Raw genomic sequence first — 18174 nt, forward strand, 5'->3', positions numbered from 1 at the left:
GTCATTCCCAACCCCTGTGAGATTTTTTTTTTATCAGCCAAGAGATACCAGGGCTTATAAATAGGCCCCTCTGAACCCAAAGCATGTCTTCTGTCCTTCAGATATGACCCTTCCACAAAGAGTCACGGCTTCATCCTTACTATTAAACCAACCTCCAAAAGTAGATATGATCAAATATTTGTACAATGAGCCCTCCGTATCCGTGGGAGATCCATTCCAGGACCCCTCATGGATACAGAATTCCATGCATAATGATATCTGTGGGGAAGCATGAATGGGTGTTGCAGATGTTTATCTGGGGGCTATGTGTATCCAGAGGTCACTCGTGGCCCCCAAGCCTTCTCAGAAGCCTCCCAGACACAACTGGTTTACACCAGCAAACTGGAATTGCTTTCCAGTCACAACCTTGAAGCCTTCTGAGGTGCAGGAAGGCCACAAACAGCCGCTCCGTGCCTCAGAACACCTCTCGGACATGACTAGAAGCCACCTCCAGGCTCGTTTGGGACGTCCTCGGAGGCCCTCTCTGCAGGCTTGTTATTCATGGATGCTCAAATCCATGGATGGAATACTGTAGATGTTTTCGTCGAATCCCAGAGTTGGAAGTGGCCTCCACCAACTGTGTACTAAATCAGCAGGAATAAATTCTTCTTGACGCTCCAACTGTTGGCCAGGAAGCTTGAAGGAGAATTCCACAGGCCAAAGACTTTTAAGACATTCCTCCTCAGGAAGTACAAGAGCCAAGAGAGGAGAAACTGTCTGCTTGAGTCACTTCAATGAGCGAGGGGCATGTTTCCCAAACTGTCTCTTAATGAGCAGAGAAAATAGATTCCTCTGTTTTGTCATTCATCTGAGGTTAGCTCTTCACTTCTGAGAAATAACACTTTTAATGGGATTTTCCATTACTAATTTTCAACTTCAAGAAGCACGACATGCAGGCCAAAAATCTTCCATTGCGCTATACCTTTTGGCATGACTCGGGGATCTAATTTATTATTATAAACAAACAGATCTACCAACTTGTCCAGCAAGTTGTCTCTGTGAAATGCTGGGGGCAGGAGGATGGGAATTGGTTGGGAGGGGGGCGACTCAGAAATCATGCAGTCATTATTGCCATTGGAGACAATCCTCGCCCACACTCAATTAAATCTAAGTGGAGCTAATGGTGGTTCGGTCATAAGTGAGCAGGGAGTTTTGTGCAAACTGGAGATGGTGAGTTCCTCTTGCCCTGAGGCTGTTTTAGCACTCGAGACAAGCTGGGAGAGCTCTGCAGAATGGAGAACTCCTTCTCATTTAACCTTAGACTACAGTGGCTTCAGGAATTACTGAGATGGTGTATATCAAGTGTTTCAGCATGCAGGGAGAAGTACTGAATTAAAATATTAAGAATACTTTATAAAAATATTAAGAATATTTTATAAGAATATATAAGAACATTAAGAATATTAGCGTCACTATGCGGAAAACATAATGAATGCATTAACATTACTTTTAAGCCAGTGGTTCCCAAACTTACCTGGGTCACGACACCCCTGCAGCCTCCTCAGTCAGGTACCACTGTCTTGGATCTGGTGAAATCTTGCAATACCCAAGAGGGCAGCACCCAAATCTTGTGAGATTTTGTGAGATCCAAGATGGTAGCACCCAAATCTCGCCACCATGGATTTGGGCACCACCATCCTGGATATCACAAGATTATGTGAGATCCAATATGGCATTGTCACTCCTGAATTGGCCTTAAGGGATTGTCACTCCCAAATTGTCAATTAAGGGATTGTCACTCCTGAATTGGCACTTCAGCTGTTCCAGAACCACCATTCAGAGCGCGATACCAGAGTCTTTCAAGACTGAAGGTTGCCAACACCAATATGGCAGCACCTGGAGGAACAGGTAGGTGGACGTCTTGCAACACCTTTGTGAGTGTGCCACAGGACCCGAAGGCATCGCAACACACACTTTGGGAACCTCCGTTTTAATCAATTAACCTGACCGATTAAATATTGTCCTCATTTCTACACTCAACAGCAATCCTTTTGTGGCCTCCTCAAAAGAACTTGTAGAACCTTCAGAAAGCAACAAGCTTCTCTGGGCACTGCTTACTCGTCGCTCCAAGCACCGATCCATTCCGTCTTTCCCCAGGGATTCCTCAACCTGATCATGAAGAGTTTCTCGGACTTGAGACGTGACAGGAGCTTTTCTCCTAGACGAACCTTCTGGACTGCGGTCACCGAGTAGGCATGGCCCTTGATTAAGCCCATGGCCGTCTCAGTCTCGAAGTCGTTAGCCGATGACGGCTGTGGCAGGAGATAAATATGAAAGCGTTAAAAGTGTCTTCTCTGAAGTCAGGGCCGTACCTGGGGTGGGGGTGCCCAGCAGTTTCCCCCTCTAGCATTTTTTCCAAACCTGTCCTCTTAATCAAATCTGGCATCAGTTGGGGGTGATTTTGAAGCCTTTCTACCACATTTTTTGTGCACAGGAAGGAAGACGGCTCAGTGCTTCTGGCAGGGATTGGGGAGGAGAGAGAGTGCATGTGTGTAGAGTGAGTAGAACAGGGTTCTGGGGGGGGGCGCCTTGGAAGTCATGACCTCTGGTCACCCTGCCCCCATCCAGAGCACATGGGGCTGGTCAAGAGCAGCTACAAGAAGGTTGGGAGAGATTTCTCCTTGTACTGGCTGGGGGAAGGGAGGGTGCTGTTTCTTCTGCTGTGGAACATGCTAATTACTATAATGGTACTGCTGTGGGGGGGGGGCAGGGAGAAATGCTTCTGTTTGGAGAAATCTTGGGGGCAGGTTCTTGCCTTTCAGATATACTTTTAAAATTAATGGCTGCTGCTTGGGGGCTGGGGAAACCCCTTTTCTGGTGGGAGGGAAACATGGAAAGCATTTGAGCTAAAGAGAACCAAGAACTTAAGTGTGGGAGAGGTTCTAAGCAGGGACGGATCCAGGGTGCATACCCCCCCCCCAACTGTCCTGCCAGCAGGGAAGGGCACCTGCCAGGATGGAGAGCAAAATCAGGTGTCAGGGGAACACCCACTGGGTGAGATTGGCTGGAATGGGAGCCCAGGTCTACCCATCCAGCAAACAGAGGCTTTAAGCTCATCAGGAGCCCAGGTCTACCCAAATAGGTAGACCTGGGCTCCAAGTCCAGGCAGGTGTTAGTTCAGGTGCCTGGCTATAGGTGCTATATAGGCGCTATATAGGCGCTATATAGGTGTTAGATAGGTGCTATATGGGCGATAGAAAGGCGCTAGATAGGTGTTAGATAGATGCTATATAGGTGGTAGATAGGCGTTAGATATGCGCTATATAGTTGTTAGGCGCTATGTAGGCATTAGATAGGCACTATATAGGTGTTAGATAGGCGCTATATAGATGTTAGATAGGCGCTATATAGGTGTTAGATAGTTGCTATATAGGTGGTAGGCATTAGGTGCTATATAGGTGTTAGATAGGTGCTAGATAGGTGCTATATAGGTGGCAGATAGGTGTTAGGTGTTAGATAGGCACTATATAGATGTTAGATAGGTGCTATATAGGTAGATAGGTGCTATATAGGCACTACATAGGCGCTAAATAGGCAGTAGATAGGCGTTAGATAGGTGCTATATAGGTGTTAGACTGGCGCTAGATAGGCGCTATATAAGTGTTAGATAGGTGCTAGATAGGTGTTAAATAGGCACTTTCAATACAAGTAAATACTACCTGCAACACTTTTGCAGGGTTGTAGGCCTGTGTATTCCACTGGTGTGTAAATGAAAGGATATGTTGTATGTTATTTCTATGTAGGCAAATACGTTTTACGTTGCCTGCAGAGATGCATTTATTCTATGCAAATTATTATTGCTTTACAGATAATGAGTGCATGTTTCCCCAAAAAACCCAAGTTATTTTCTCTTCATGAAATTGGGGGGGAGTTTTGGGTATTTGATGTTTCTCCAGACTTATCCTTTCATTTTGCCCACCAGTATAGATACCTGACATCATTGCCCCCCTTGAAAAATAGCCCCCCCCCACCTCCAGAATCCTGGCTATGGGCCTGTCTGAAGTAGAAACACAGAATCCAGCACTTTCTTTTGTCTTCAATGCAGCTTGAGATTCTTCCCTCAGTGCTTCCTCCTCCCCCGTATTGTATCTCACTGTAAAGCAGGGTTTTATACACAATTTAATGGAACATTAAGCAACTATTCAATGTCCTTTTTCATCATAGCATCACATTGATGCCCCTGAAGGACATCAGGGATGTCTCTAGATGTTGCATCACAAGTACTATGGTATAATGCAATTTTGGCAAAGGTGTCTCATGGCACAATCCTATGGAGTGGCTGCTGCACTGGCGCACACTGTCACAAACATGCCCTAAATAATGTTGTGACAGTGTGGGTGCAATCCTAACCAACTTTCCAGCACTGACCTAGCCACAATGCAGTCCCAAGGTAAGGTAACAAACACGCACTTACCTTGAGAAGGCTCCTTTGAGTGCCTCCCCACTATAGGATGTAGTGCACATCACATTGGTACAGCCAGGTCTGTGCAGTGCGGAAAGTTGGTTAGGACTGCACCATGTGCTTTCCTACAGCACTGGTAGGAAGGCCTGAGCCTGGTCTTGGCTGGTCCCACCAGCGAATGGAGCAATGGACTGAGCATGTAGGCCAACATGGGAGGTGGAAGTTGGCGGGGGAAGAGCAGGGAGGGGATGTTAACAGGGTGAAGGAGTGATGGGGCTCGATCATTGGGCTCTCGACTCATATCTTGAAGGGTATCAGAATTGCATTGCGCTGACAGCGAAGTGTGTATTTCAGGTCATCATCAACTATCTCACTTCCTGCTTAGTGACATCACTTCTGGTCCTCAGCAGGTGCCATGAAAGCGCCGTTTGGACTGCTGTACGAAACGAGTTTGACACCCCCGGGCTAGCTAGTCCTTCTTGTTCCATCTCATCACTGAACCTGCAATGTGTGTCTGACTAAATTGAGAAGGATCGGGAAAGGGAACCACATGGGCTGCCCCGGAGAAAGTTGGAATAAAATTGGAAAAACAGTCTGAACTATGAAATTATTTCAAATATTGGAGATGTTTGTGGGCATGTTTTTGAGATACAAACAGACCCTGACTCCTTATGGAGCTTAAAACCAGACAGGAGTCCAGTAAAACATTTTTTTTTTTTGGGGGGGGGGTCGGTCCCTTTCCCATCTGTATTAGTGTAATAGCAGATTTAATAGAAAGCTCGTGCGAAGGGCAAGAAAGAGGTACACAAAAAAGTTGAGCAATCTTCACACTGTCAGACTCAAGCTGCTGGCCAAGACCTCAGCATACTTCCTGCACAACATCTCACAGAGAATCCGTTCATCAGTTATCTCTGAGCCCTGGAGCCATTTCTCATGCGGGTCTCACACTCGGAAATTCATCACTTGTGTGCTCGTCACAAATAAGACTGTGTTTCCATGACAGCGCAAAGGCTTACAACACCATGTCTTCCCGTTAGGACTGCAGTGCTTGGAAAGACCCCGTGAACACAGCGTCAACCACGAATCGCAACATATGCTCTTTAAAAGAAAAGATCTTTAAAAAGTGACTCGTTAAGTGAGTTCTGCCTGAGCATGTTCAAAAGTACAGAAGCTCTGGCTGTTTGGAGGAACCAAGGGATGGTTCTCCTTCTCTCATTGAACTGAAAACTCCGGGATGTAGCAAAATGGAAAGCGCCTGCAACATCCTTTGTTTTTCCTATAGGAGGAAAACTGTGATGGGCTCTGCCTTTATCCTCCACATTGAATCGATCGAGCTGTCGTGCCCCAAAGAGGCATTTGCAGGGGCACAAGTCTTTGATTAATTCAGCAGCAGAACTAACGACAGTCAAGAGAGGGACTCTCCACAACCACCCATGGACAAATTGGCCCCTTGCCGTGTACTTGCCACAGGCTAATTGTAGCAGTCAGGTTGCAAGTGGACTTTGGGTCTTGAGTGCTTGTTAGACGTGGGAAGGGGGGCAGTGGAATGCCTTTCTAAGGTGAAAATAATAAACCATCCTGTGGCAGTAGGTATAGCTACAGTGACAGGGATTTTCCTTGAGGGGGGTGAATTGATATAGACATGTGACCTTTGTTAAGCCAAAACCATGGTGGGGGGGAGGTAATCAAGGGGGATTGGAGCGCCCGTTATAGCAGGAACGGGGATGTCTTGTCACCAGCAGGAGTTCTCAGGTGCTGCCTTTGAAAGCTTTCTTTTAAATTTTTATTTTTCCAAAAGGAACTTGGTTGAGAAGAAGTGACAGGCTCAGCAAGAAGCAAGCTGAGAAATTGGCCCAGGGGCACCTGGTAACGTCTTGGTCCCCATCATTCTCAATAGTTGCCTCAGCGACCATATCAAACTCACGTTTCATTACAGCAAAAATATATGTGACATTTCTATGAACCTTCGTTTACGTCTAACGTAGCAAAAAAAAAAAAAAATTATTTTCAGAGTGTGTTGGACTCCACTCAGATTATATAACAAAGGACTTATTAAAGAATCTAGATCAGGGGTGCTCACACTTTTTTGGCTCGAGAGCTACTTTGAAACCCAGCAAGGCCCGGAGATCTACCAGGGGGGAAGGAAGCGTCTGACAGACACCCCCTTTAATGTACGGAGCCCCTGCTGGAGTCTAGTCAGTTTCGTCCGTTTTGTTGCTGCATGCCTGAAGAGCAGCTAAAGTGTCAGTTTCAGTGTCAGCTAAATATGTGAGTTTCCTCACTAGATGAAACTGACATAATAACAGTTTGGAGAGACAGGGCTCCGCCATCTACTCATTTTGCCTCGCGATCTACCAGTAAGATCGCGATCCACCTATTGAGCACCCCTGATCTAGATGTTGGTGATGTGGAACACCAGATGCTTTGGTTATGTTCTGTGAAAACTGGATTCTGGGGTGATGTAATCAATATTAGAAATAAATAATAAATGTAAAAAATAAAAAAAAAAATTAAAATGTTATGTCAGCATGACAATCCTAGGCAAATTTACTTGGGAGTAAGTCCTGTAGCAGCGCATTTTCAAGTAAACATGCATTGGCTAGCACACGAGCCCAATCCTATCCCCCATCATCTTCCGCCATGCCAGCCATTTTCAACCACTGCTCCATGGCACACCGGTGTGCCGCGAGTGGTCCACAGGGTGTGCCACAGGAATTTGGGAGAAGGTTGTTTATTAGTAGGGCCAATGGGAGATGTGAGCCCCCCCACTGGCAGCATGGTGTGCCTTGTCAATTGCCAAACACCTGTTGGTGTGCCTTGTCAATTTTTGTGCCTTGTCAGTGTGCCGTGAGATGAAAAGGGTTGAAAATCACTGCGCTATGCAGTCACACTAACAGATGGTGGGGTTGTTGACCAGATCGCCTGGGAGATGGCCCTCTGTCACCAACCTAGCTGTCAGTGGGTCTCCTCGGATCTATGTCAGCTGAGGAAAGGAAAGGAAGGGGGCTTGTTGGGCTAGGAAGATGGGGGGTCGCGTCCCAGCATGCAATTGTGGCAGGCCAGATATATCCCCTGGGCTATAGTTTGGAAACCCAGAAGGAAGTCTGGGCGTGAAGTTACTTAGTTCATGATCAAAGTGGATACTGTCTCCTATGGGAAAATAAATGGTTTTCTCACCCCAAAAAGTTGTCTCTCCCTTCTCAGAGTGCCATCCCATCTTTCAGGTATCCAGATTGAACATAAATTGGCATGAGACAGATCCACCCTGGAAGAATCTTCTAACTAGGATTTAGTTCAGCAATGCTGTACATTCGTTTGCACTCTTGACTGCACTCTGACTGAACACAGTCCTAGTTTGTCCGATCCTCTAGGGATGGATCTGATGAGGTGGCCTCTAGCCTACAAAAGCTTATGCCACAACAAGCTGATTGTGCAGTTCTTCACAGCCCAACTCACTCACGTGACTCTTTGTTGTGTTCGGTTAGTACGACAGACAAATGCAACTACTTTTTTGGAGTATGCAATGTGACAACTCCACACTACCAAATGTGTATCGCTGCCACGTGGTGTTTGCCCAACTTGATTGTGCGTGACAGGGATGAACGGGGGGGGGGGAATGCACCAGAAGTTTAGACTGGAAATTGGAAACATCTGTCTTGAATAGCCTAAGCCTGATCCAGGAATGAGTCATCTTTTGCCCCAAGGGCAGAACTGCATGTTCCTGAAAAGGTCAGCTGCAGGACAAGAGACATGGTGGCTCATTGCTGGGTGTTCACACTTCTTCCTACCCCAGGGAACACTTTGTCTCTAGTCTTGGGGAATCCCAGTGTGCAGCTATGGAATTCCTGCAGAGAGGATTCTGGGATGCTTTCTAGGGAGCATTCGCCGTTCATGCTGGACACCAGTCAGTTCTTTTGGCTTTACCATTGCTCTGGATAGCATAAGAACGTAAGAACAGCCCCACTGGATCAGGCCATAGGCCCATCTAGTCAGCTTCCTGTATCTCACAGCGGCCCGCCAAATGCCCAGGGAGCACACCAGATAGCAAGAGACCTGCAAGGCTTCCTGGGAATTGTAGTTAAGACATAAGAACAGCCCCACTGGATCAGGCATAGGCCCATCTAGTCCAGCTTCCTGCATCTCGCAGCGGCCCACCAAATGCCCCAGGGAGCACACCAGATAACAAGAGACCTGCAAGGCTTCCTGGGAATTGTAGTTAAGAACATAAGATACAGCCCCACTGGATCAGGCCATAGGCCCATCTAGTCCAGCTTCCTGCATCTCGCAGCGGGCCCACCAAATGCCCAGGGAGCACACAGATAACAAGAGACCTGCAAGGCTTCCTGGGAATTGTAGTTAAGAACATAAGAACAGCCCCACTGGATCAGGCCATAGGCCCATCTAGTCCAGCTTCCTGTATCTCACAGCGGCCCACCAAATGCCCCAGGGAGCACACCAGATAGCAAGAGACCTGCAAGGCTTCCTGGGAATTGTAGTTTAAGAACATAAGAACAGCCCCACTGGATCAGGCCATAGGCCCATCTAGTCCAGCTTCCTGTATCTCACAGTGGCCCACCAAATGACCCAGGGAGCACACCAGATAACAAGAAGACCTGCAAGGCTTCCTGGGAATTGTAGTTAAGAACATAAGAACAGCACCACTGGATCAGGCCATAGGCCCATTCAGTCCAGCTCCCTGTATCTCACAGCGGCCCACCAAATGCCCCAGGGAGCACACCAGATAACAAGAGACCTCATCCTGGTGCCCTCCCTGCATCTGGCATTCTGACATAGCCCGTTTCTAAAATCAGGAGGTTGCACACACACATCATGGCTTGTAACCCGTAATGGATTTTTCCTCCAGAAACTTGTCCAATCCCCTTTTAAAGGCGCCCAGGCCAGACGCCATCACCACATCCTGTGGCAAGGAGTTCCACAGACCAACCACACGCTGAGTAAAGAAATATTTTCTTTTGTCTGTCCTAACTCTCCCAACACTCAATTTTAGTGGATGTCCCCTGGTTCTGGTGTTATGTGAGAGTGTAAAGAGCATCTCCCTATCCACTCTGTCCATCTCCTGCATAATTTTGTATGTCTCAATAGCAAACGGGAGGGGGGGGTCAAACTTGTTTCATACAGCGGACCAAATAGCATTCATGGCACCTGCTGATGGCCAGGCGTGACATCATGAAGCAGGAAGTGACATAATTAAGAAGATAATGGCCAGAACTAAGCGCTTTATTCTTGCCTAGGAACTCATTTGCTGCAAGTCGCAGAAGAGAAAATATGACTAAATCTTGATCATATTTTCAAGCTATGGGACAGCCCAATTACCATGAACACTGAAGACAAGATACCTGTATTTTGTGGTCACTCCCAAAAAAAGCCCTGTACCCCTAAATGAGGCCTAAAAGAAACTTTGTACTGACTGATAAATTCATCTCAAAGGCCCTGCCTCTATTCTAGATCTTCTCACAACTCAAGGACGTGAGCAACAGAACCTTTCAGAGGAGCCAGACGACTGAACGTCACCAAAATCTGATCCACGTCAGACCCGCAACACGCATACCGCAATGTAACAGCTGATCAACCCTCCTCTTTTGTGCACTTTCAGCACATCCTCAAAGAGCCTCATCTGCTCGGCAATATTCCGGTCAAAGTTGCCTTTGATCATGTCAATGGATTCCGGAACGGCTCCCGTGAAGTCAACGATGGCCTCTGCCGTGCTGCCGCCGTCCAAAGCTTCATAGCATCCCGCCATCCTAGAGGTGACACAAAGCAGTGAAGACGTGTGACTTGAAACCGAGTCTTTCTGATCCAAGTCCAGCTCTGAAGGATTAAATATCTGATTAAAATAATTCATGTGCATGCTGCAAAAGGTTAAAGAAAACTGGAAGGGTTAATGCAGTGGCATAGCTAAGGGGGTGCAAAGCACTAAGTTTTGCAGGGAGCCTCACCGTGTTGTGCCTGGGGCCCTCCCAACCCCCTTCAGAGCCATTCCAGGCAGTGGAAGCAAAGCAGAGGTGTATGCAATACTTAGTACTTTGCACCCCCCCTCTAGCTACACCACTGGGTTAATCCCAAAAGTTTTCTGGAAACCATAGATGTTGAGGAGGAATGAAGAAAGGAAAATGGAAAGTAATGACTGAGAATCTTGAATGCATACCTTCCAACAGGGCAGAGAGAGCACCTTTTGCAACTGGTTATGACTGCTTTACGCAGTCACCAGAAGTGGAAGCACCAACGTCGGTGAGTATAAGACGTTGGTGAGGATAAGATTGGACTGATATACCAAGAGCTGGTGTGATACATTTGGACAGGAAGTAATGGGATCCCCTTCCTGCTGAACCATCATGTTCACTGATCACCCCCCTATCTCTTAGCCTAACCTACTTCATAAGACTGACAAAAGAAAATATTTCTTTACTCAGTGTGTGGTTGGTCTGTGGAACTCCTTGCCACAGGATGTGGTGATGGTGTCTGGCCTGGACGCCTTTAAAAGGGGATTGGACAAGTTTCTGGAGAAAAAATCCATTATGGGTTACAAGCCATGATGTGCATGCGCAACCTCCTGATTTTAGAAATGGGCTATGTCAGAATGCCAGATGCAAGGGAGGGCACCAGGATGAGGTCTCTTGTTATCTGGTGTGCTCCCTGGGGCATTTGGTGGGCCGCTGTGAGATACAGGAAGCTGGACTAGATGGGCCTATGGCCTGATCCAGTGGGGCTGTTCTTATGTTCTCATTATACAATAATGCTGCATGGTTTAGGAGAATATTTCTACACTTCCAGAGCAGCCAAAGTCACGAGGAACAGGGACATGGAAGTGACCAGCAAGGAGCAATTAATTCTTCAGCAGTCAGTGAACCAAGGGAAATAATGCCAAGTTAAGGCAACGATACACACTTTGCGTAAGCTTTCTCCAGAAGTGCACTCCAGAATTCATTGCGGTCGTTGGAACGACAGAAAATCAACTCGCCGTTGACGGTGGGCAGTCGGTCGTCTATTACCACCTCCAGCCATTCTCCCAGGCACCAGAAACAGAAGCGAAATATCCCGGCGTATTTCTCCGGCTTGGTTCGATCCCATTCCTGTTCCTTGAAAGTCGGGATCACCTACGGTGCCAAGGGAAACCGAACATCAGCCACAAGGAGAGCATGAATTCACTGCATGAAATGAATATTGGGCACAATCCTAACCAGGTCTACTCAGAAGTAAGTCTTATTTTGTTCAATGGGGCTTACTCTCAGGAAAGTGTGGTGCGGATTGCAGCCATTGTCAAATGCAATTTTAATTAGTGGACTTGGTGCAAATAAGAAATGTCAAGATCCCTCTCGGGCTGGACGTCTAAGTAGACATGCATAGGCTTGAGCTGTCACTCATTTACAGTGAGTGGGGGTTAGGAGGTCTGGTCTAGGGGGTAGAGCCTCCGTTAGCCCGAAGATAACATCAGAAGGTCGCCAGTTCGAGGACACCGGCAGCTCCCTGGACGGCTGAGAATGGTGAGACCTTGAAGCAGCTGACAAGCCCAGCTGAGTGATTCCACCTGCTCTTGGTGTGAGCAAGAAGTGTCTTGGCTGCCCTCCATGTGAGAGATGGAGCTGCTTGCCAGCCTGCGTGGGAGAACTAGAGGCCAGAAGTGAGACCAAACCAGGAAGATCCGTCTGGAATGTTGTTGGTTCTTGAAAGAGAGAACCTCTATGATTGTAAAAATCCCCTTGAGGGGTTTAGAAACGCCTGCCTATGTAAACCGCCTTGAATAAAGTCAGAGGAGGAATCTGATGACCAGAAAGGCGGAATAGAAATACCTAGTTATTATTATTATTATTTATGCCCAGGCTGCTATCTCACCTCGTCTGATTTCAGAAACTAAGCAGGGTCAGGCCTGGTTAGTACTTGGATGGGAGACCGCCTGGGAATACCTGGTGCTGTAGGCTTATACCATGATCTCGGAAGCTAAGCAGGGTCAGGCCTGGTTAGTACTTGGATGGGAGACCGCCTGGGAATATCGGGTGCTGTAGGCTTATACCATGGTCTCGGAAGCTAAGCAGGGTCAGGCCTGGTTAGTACTTGGATGGGAGACCGCCTGGGAATACTGGGTGCTGTAGGCTTATACCATGATCTCGGAAGCTAAGCAGGGTCAGGCCTGGTCAGTACTTGGATGGGAGACCGCCTGGGAATACCGGGTGCTGTAGGCTTATACCATAGTTTTTTGAGACTGAAGGTTGCCAACCATTGTAAATGAATCTTCCCTTAACCTGAGGAGACCTTCCCCTGCTAAATTCCCCTGCAGGGTGTAGCACATACAGGCCCCACTGCATTGGCATGGGGAATTTCCACTGGTTCAGGCTTCCCGACCTGTTCAGGGTGATCAGATGCAATAGAGGACAGACAGCCTATACCATTAACCATTGTATAGAAGAGGAAATTTTGACAGGTGTAGCTTTTTAAACCCTTCCATGTTGAGCCGCACCTGGCAAAATTTCCTCTTCTATACAATGGTCAGGGGCGTCACTAGGGTTTGCGTCACCCGGTGTGGGAGGCCAGTGTGTCACCTCCCATAATGGACCTCCTCCCATGCAGTGGGTGGGGCAGCGATCCTGAGGAGTGGGTGTGGTGATGTATCATTGCTCTGCCCCACATCACTGCCCCTCCCACATCTTTAAAATTGCACCTTTAATATAATTACAATATCATACACACTGCCTAAATGTACACATTTCTGGAACTGAACTTGATTCAGCTTCAACAGGTTTAGTCTACTGGCTTCAATAGAGGACACACTTGTCCTATACACACATATTCTGGTTTTCAATGCTTTCTGTGTGAAATCATGCTACAAGCAATGTTCAACATCATGTGAAGAGTCATCACAGGATGTCACATGGAGAATCATAGAAATCAGAGCTGGGACCTTCAAGATCATCAAGTCCAACCCTCTGCCAGTGTAGCGTATCCACAGTTACAACATTGCAGATAGAGGCTACCCAACCTCTGCTTAAATATACACTGTGTCACTCTCTTCAAAAGCCTCCAAAACAACAGCAGTTCTCAGCTCTAGGAGATTTGAGTTCCCGTCTCATTATTTCCCTACCAATAGGACTAGCTTACAAGGACATCTGCAAGAGGGATCTGAAGGCATTAGGAGTGGACCTCAACAGGTGGGAAACCCTGGCCTCTGAGTGGCCCGCTTGGAGGCAGGCTGTGCAGCATGGCCTTTCCCAGTTTGAAGAGACACTTGGCCAACAGTCTGAGGCAAAGAAGGAAGGCCCATAGCCAGGGAGACAGACCAGGGACAGACTGCACTTGCTCCCAGTGTGGAAGGGATTGTCACTCCCGAATTGGCCTTTTCAGCCACACTAGATGCTGTTCCAGAACCACCTTTCAGAGCACGATACCAGAGTCTTTCGAGACTGAAGGTTGCCAACAGGAGGACTAGCTTGAATATCATCACTCCTTGTTCTTCCCTCGCTCTCCCCTCAACAAAACAGAAATCAAAAAATTCAACATCTTGAATAATTCCCAGTTTTGTAATGGGAGCGCATATATCCTGCGAAATATATATGCAATTGTGCAAATGCTGCTCTGCGATATACCCTACAACAACTTCCAGTGCTCCATTTCAATCAAAGGAGGAGTCTGCAATCCCACACAACCTTACTTGGGAGTAAGTTCAGTTGAATACACAGAGGCTAACTCCGAAGTAAGCACTGGATAGAACTGCATTGTACCCTTGTAGTACTGCCCTGACACTGATCCTGCTGGGATGCAATATTACAGAGAGGCAGGCATCTCCAGGCTTTCCCCCCTTCTCCAGCTTCTGACTCTCTTGCAACTCTTTCTACAGATATCCCCCCCTTGTTTGTTCTGTCCGTCTGTCCGTCTGGGGTGAGAAAGAACAGTGGGGGGGGGGGCAAAGGAAGTTTTAAAATGTAGAAAATGTTGGAGAAGGCAATAATCTTGAAAATATACAGACTGAGGGACTGAGGGAGGAAGAGAAAGGGGAGAAAACCCAAGGAGGAGGCAAATTTGCTGAGGTTTTCAGAAATGTCTCCAGTCCCACACACAGCATCAGGGCTTCAACTAGCTCAGCCCTTTGCTCCTACCTTCCTGCAGTTGGCGAGCCACAGGGATCTCCACCTCCCCTTCTACTTTTGCAGAGCATTATTTCACATTTTCAGTGGCTGCCTTTTTGGGGGCAACAACTTCCCCCCCATGATCATTTGGGGGGGGAGGAAATCCTCACCCCCTCCCTCCCCCCATCATCTCTCTTTGTCCTCTCTCTGGGCTTCTGAGTGCAGCCTGCAGTTGGGCTGCATCCAGCCACCCAGGCTCAGTCTAGCCACCCAGAAAAAGGGTAGTTCCAACCCCCCCCCCCAAAAAAAAACAGGGGGCAAAGGCAGAACTGAACCCTCCCTTCCAAACAGGCAACTCACTGGGTATGCAGGAAGACTGGGCTCTAAGGCTGCAATCCTATCCACGCTTTCCTCCGGCTGCACTTTAAGGCAGGAGTTTCAAGCAACTGTTACCCTGCACATGCCTGATCTTGTCTGATCTCGGAAGCTAAGCAGGGTCAGGCCTGGTTAGTACTTGGATGGGAGACCGCCTGGGAATACCAGGTGCTGTAGGCTTATACCATGATCTCAGAAGCTAAGCAGAGTCAGGCCTGGTTAGTACTTGGATGGGAGACCGCCTGGGAATACCGGGTGCTGTAGGCTTATACCATAGTCTTTCGAGACTGAGGGTTGCCAACCAACCATTTCCTTGGAAGGGTGGGGGTGGCGGCGGGGTAGGAAATTGGCGCGTCACCCCCCCCAGTGCGTCACCTGGTGCGGCCTGCACCCCCGCACCCCCCTAGAGATGCCACTGACAATGGTTAAAGGTATAGGCTCTCTGTCCTCCACTGTATGTGGTCACCATGGACCTGAAGATCAAGGATCAAATCCCCACTCAGCAATGAAGCTTTCTATCTGATCTAGGGCCAGTCATGATTTCTCAGCCTACCTCATAGGGTTGTTGCGAAGACAAAAGGAAGGAACCATGCATACCACCCCGAGCTCCTTACAGATAGGGCAGTATAAAAATGTGAAAATAAATAAATAAACAGAGTAACAGTGCCTTCTCAAAAGCAAGCAAGGGAGGCAGGAAGAGGCTATGGCTGGGATATTTGCATGAGTGTACAGGAAGTAGGAACCCAGGAGAAATGAGCTTGTCTGGTTTTCTTCTGGTTAGGAAGAGAGCAGAAATTAAAGTGGAAAGGGGACAGCAAAAGACAAGACCAAAGGACACCCACAGTGTTCTTCACAGGGATAAATGCAAATAAAATTAAAAACTGTATTTCTGCCCATTCAAAAGCTTACATCCCAGAAAAGGCGCCTGACGCTTGTAGCCAAGAATACACCATCAATTGTCATCTGTATTCACAGTGAACTGGTTCGTCCTGAAGGCGCCATCTCCGTTTTTTAGCTGCGCATTTGAAAATGAGTGCGCAGCTAGTCGGAGATGCATATAAAATTGCTTACAGATTCCCACCCGAAAAAGCCTCTTTGTTCCTCTGCTGTGGTCAAAGGGGAGCCAAATTGCCAAGTCACATGTGAACAGCTTTATTACTGACCAAAGGCAAAAGAAAAAAAATTCCAGCACAGTCAGCTTTAGTCTCCTTGAGCAACTTTAAGCATAAATAGTCCCTCTTGTTGCTCAGGAAAGGAGTACCTTTTGCCAGAGACTTTTCCGGAGCGCCAGGCAGGAGCAAGCAGCCACGAACCAGCAGTTTCCCAGCTTCCCTTGGTTCAAGTCGTGGGAACTGATTCCATGACAAACAAGTGGGGATCTTCGCTGAGGTCCTGGTGGGAGAAATACAGTTGAAAAAGGGATTTTAATCACAACCAGGATGCAAGTATCTTGTTGTTTTCAGTGCTCCCCTAGGCATCTGGTGGGCTACTCTTGAGATCCAGGGAGGTGAACTAGATGGGCCTGATCCAGCAGGGCAGTTCTTATGGAAAAAAAAGCCTTGAGAGCATTACAAATAGTACTGAATTGAGAGCATTTCGCTTGTCACACATGGTTATTGGACCAGATCCATTGTTGTTGCAAATCCTCGTCAAAATGAGGGTATTTACATGGATTTGTATTTGCAGAAAGCGGTTTAAAGATCTGAGCCTAAAAGAGCAACGGGATAAGATGCAGGAGAAACAGAAGCGGGAAGACATCAGTGTTTTAACACTGCTACATTGATAGTGCGTTACATGAGCACATGGCGCATGCATCTTGAAATAACTGTGCCCAAATATCCTAGAAAACTGAAAATATGAAGCTGCCTTATAGGGGGAAACGGACCCTTTGTCTGTCTAGCAGGCAGCAACCTTACAGGGTTCTTAAGGGGATTCCTGCCCAGCCTTAGCTGGAAATATCAGGGCACTTGGGACCTGCAACACGCAACCTGGCTACAGCTCCATCATCTCCCCAATCCACATTGAAAATAGTCCAGATTCTTATCTCTAGACCCCTGGCACTGCACTTTTCCAACTTCCCTTCCTTTCGAAATGTTTTGGCACTAAATGGAACAAAATGGGTGGCTGAATCATTCCAAAAGCATTTCCAATTTTTTTGAGGAGCCAAAGCGATGTCAACGTCAGCCTGTTCTAATCAACGATGTAGCGCGCTGGTGTCCCCTGGCTAGAATCAGAGTGCTGAACCACCAGGAACTCTGTCTGAACTCTCCCACTGCCTGAGTCAGAGAGTCCCAGAGGTCAGCAGAGCAGACAGCCTTCAATGTGGATCTGATCAGAAAATCCAAAATAAATATCAGGATGACTTCAAAGCACCTGAACGTCCAATTACATCTCCTCCTTTTCCTTATTACAGAGCAGGTATCCAGGTATCAAGCTATCACAATTAAGGAACATATTTGGTGCTCAGTGTAATTTTTAAGGTTCTGTTTCCTAAAACTGCAGCAGAAAAAAGTCATAATATGCTTCTTCCTGGACCTGGACATCAAAGAGAAGACTCTTGTGCTGAGGGAGACAGGGTCACTTGAGGCTGCATCAGTTGCAGGTTTTGGGGGGTCCAAGGGTTCCTCTAAATCAGGGGTGCCCAAACCCCAGCCCTGGGGCCACTTGCAGCCCTCGAGGCCTCTCAATGCTGCCCTCAGGGAGCCCCCAGTCTCCAATGAGCCTCTGGCCCTCCAGAGATTTGTTGGAGCCCGCACTGGCCCGACGCAACTGCTCTCAGCGTGTGGGCAACTGTTTGACCTCTTGCGTGAGCTGTGGACTTCCTCCACTGCTTGCTGTTTCACGTCTGTGATGCAGTAGCGGCAGCAAAGGAAAGGCCAGCCTTGCTTTGTGCAAGGCCTTTTACAGGCCTTGAGCTATTGCAAGACCTTCATTCATTCATATAAGTTCATCTTTAATATATTCATTTATGTAAATTTATTCAAATTTTAAATGTAAATTAATTCTTTTTTTCCCTGGCCCCCGACACAGTGTCAGAGAGATGATGTGGCCCTCCTGCCAAAAACTTTGGACACCCCTGCTCTAAATCAGTGATTTTCAACCATGTAATGGCACACTGACAAAGGGCTAACATTTTCAGGGCACACCATCAGTTTTTTGACAATTGGCAAGGCACACCACACTACTGTGGGAAGCTTACATCCCCCCAATGGCCCCACTAATATATGACCATCCCCCCAAACCCCCACCGCAAACCTGCTGACCATTAATGACACACCAGTG

General features: G+C 47.5%; 1 protein-coding gene and 1 pseudogene across 1 annotated transcript in view; one reads left to right on the forward strand and one right to left on the reverse strand.

The window, feature by feature from the left end:
* The window catches only part of CAPN6 (calpain 6), a 52181-nt gene that overhangs the window by 12353 nt on the left and 21654 nt on the right, over positions 1–18174 (reverse strand). Inside the window, 5 exon segments of the mRNA XM_066640010.1 lie at positions 2098–2291; positions 10011–10203; positions 11348–11556; positions 16154–16254; positions 16257–16284. Coding sequence (XP_066496107.1) covers positions 2098–2291; positions 10011–10203; positions 11348–11556; positions 16154–16254; positions 16257–16284 — 725 coding nt within the window.
* On the forward strand, positions 14956–15072 carry LOC136663400 (5S ribosomal RNA; annotated as a pseudogene).

The sequence above is a fragment of the Tiliqua scincoides genome, chromosome 12 (genome assembly GCF_035046505.1).
Source record: "Tiliqua scincoides isolate rTilSci1 chromosome 12, rTilSci1.hap2, whole genome shotgun sequence".
In the NCBI taxonomy this organism is placed as follows: Eukaryota; Metazoa; Chordata; class Lepidosauria; order Squamata; family Scincidae; genus Tiliqua; species Tiliqua scincoides.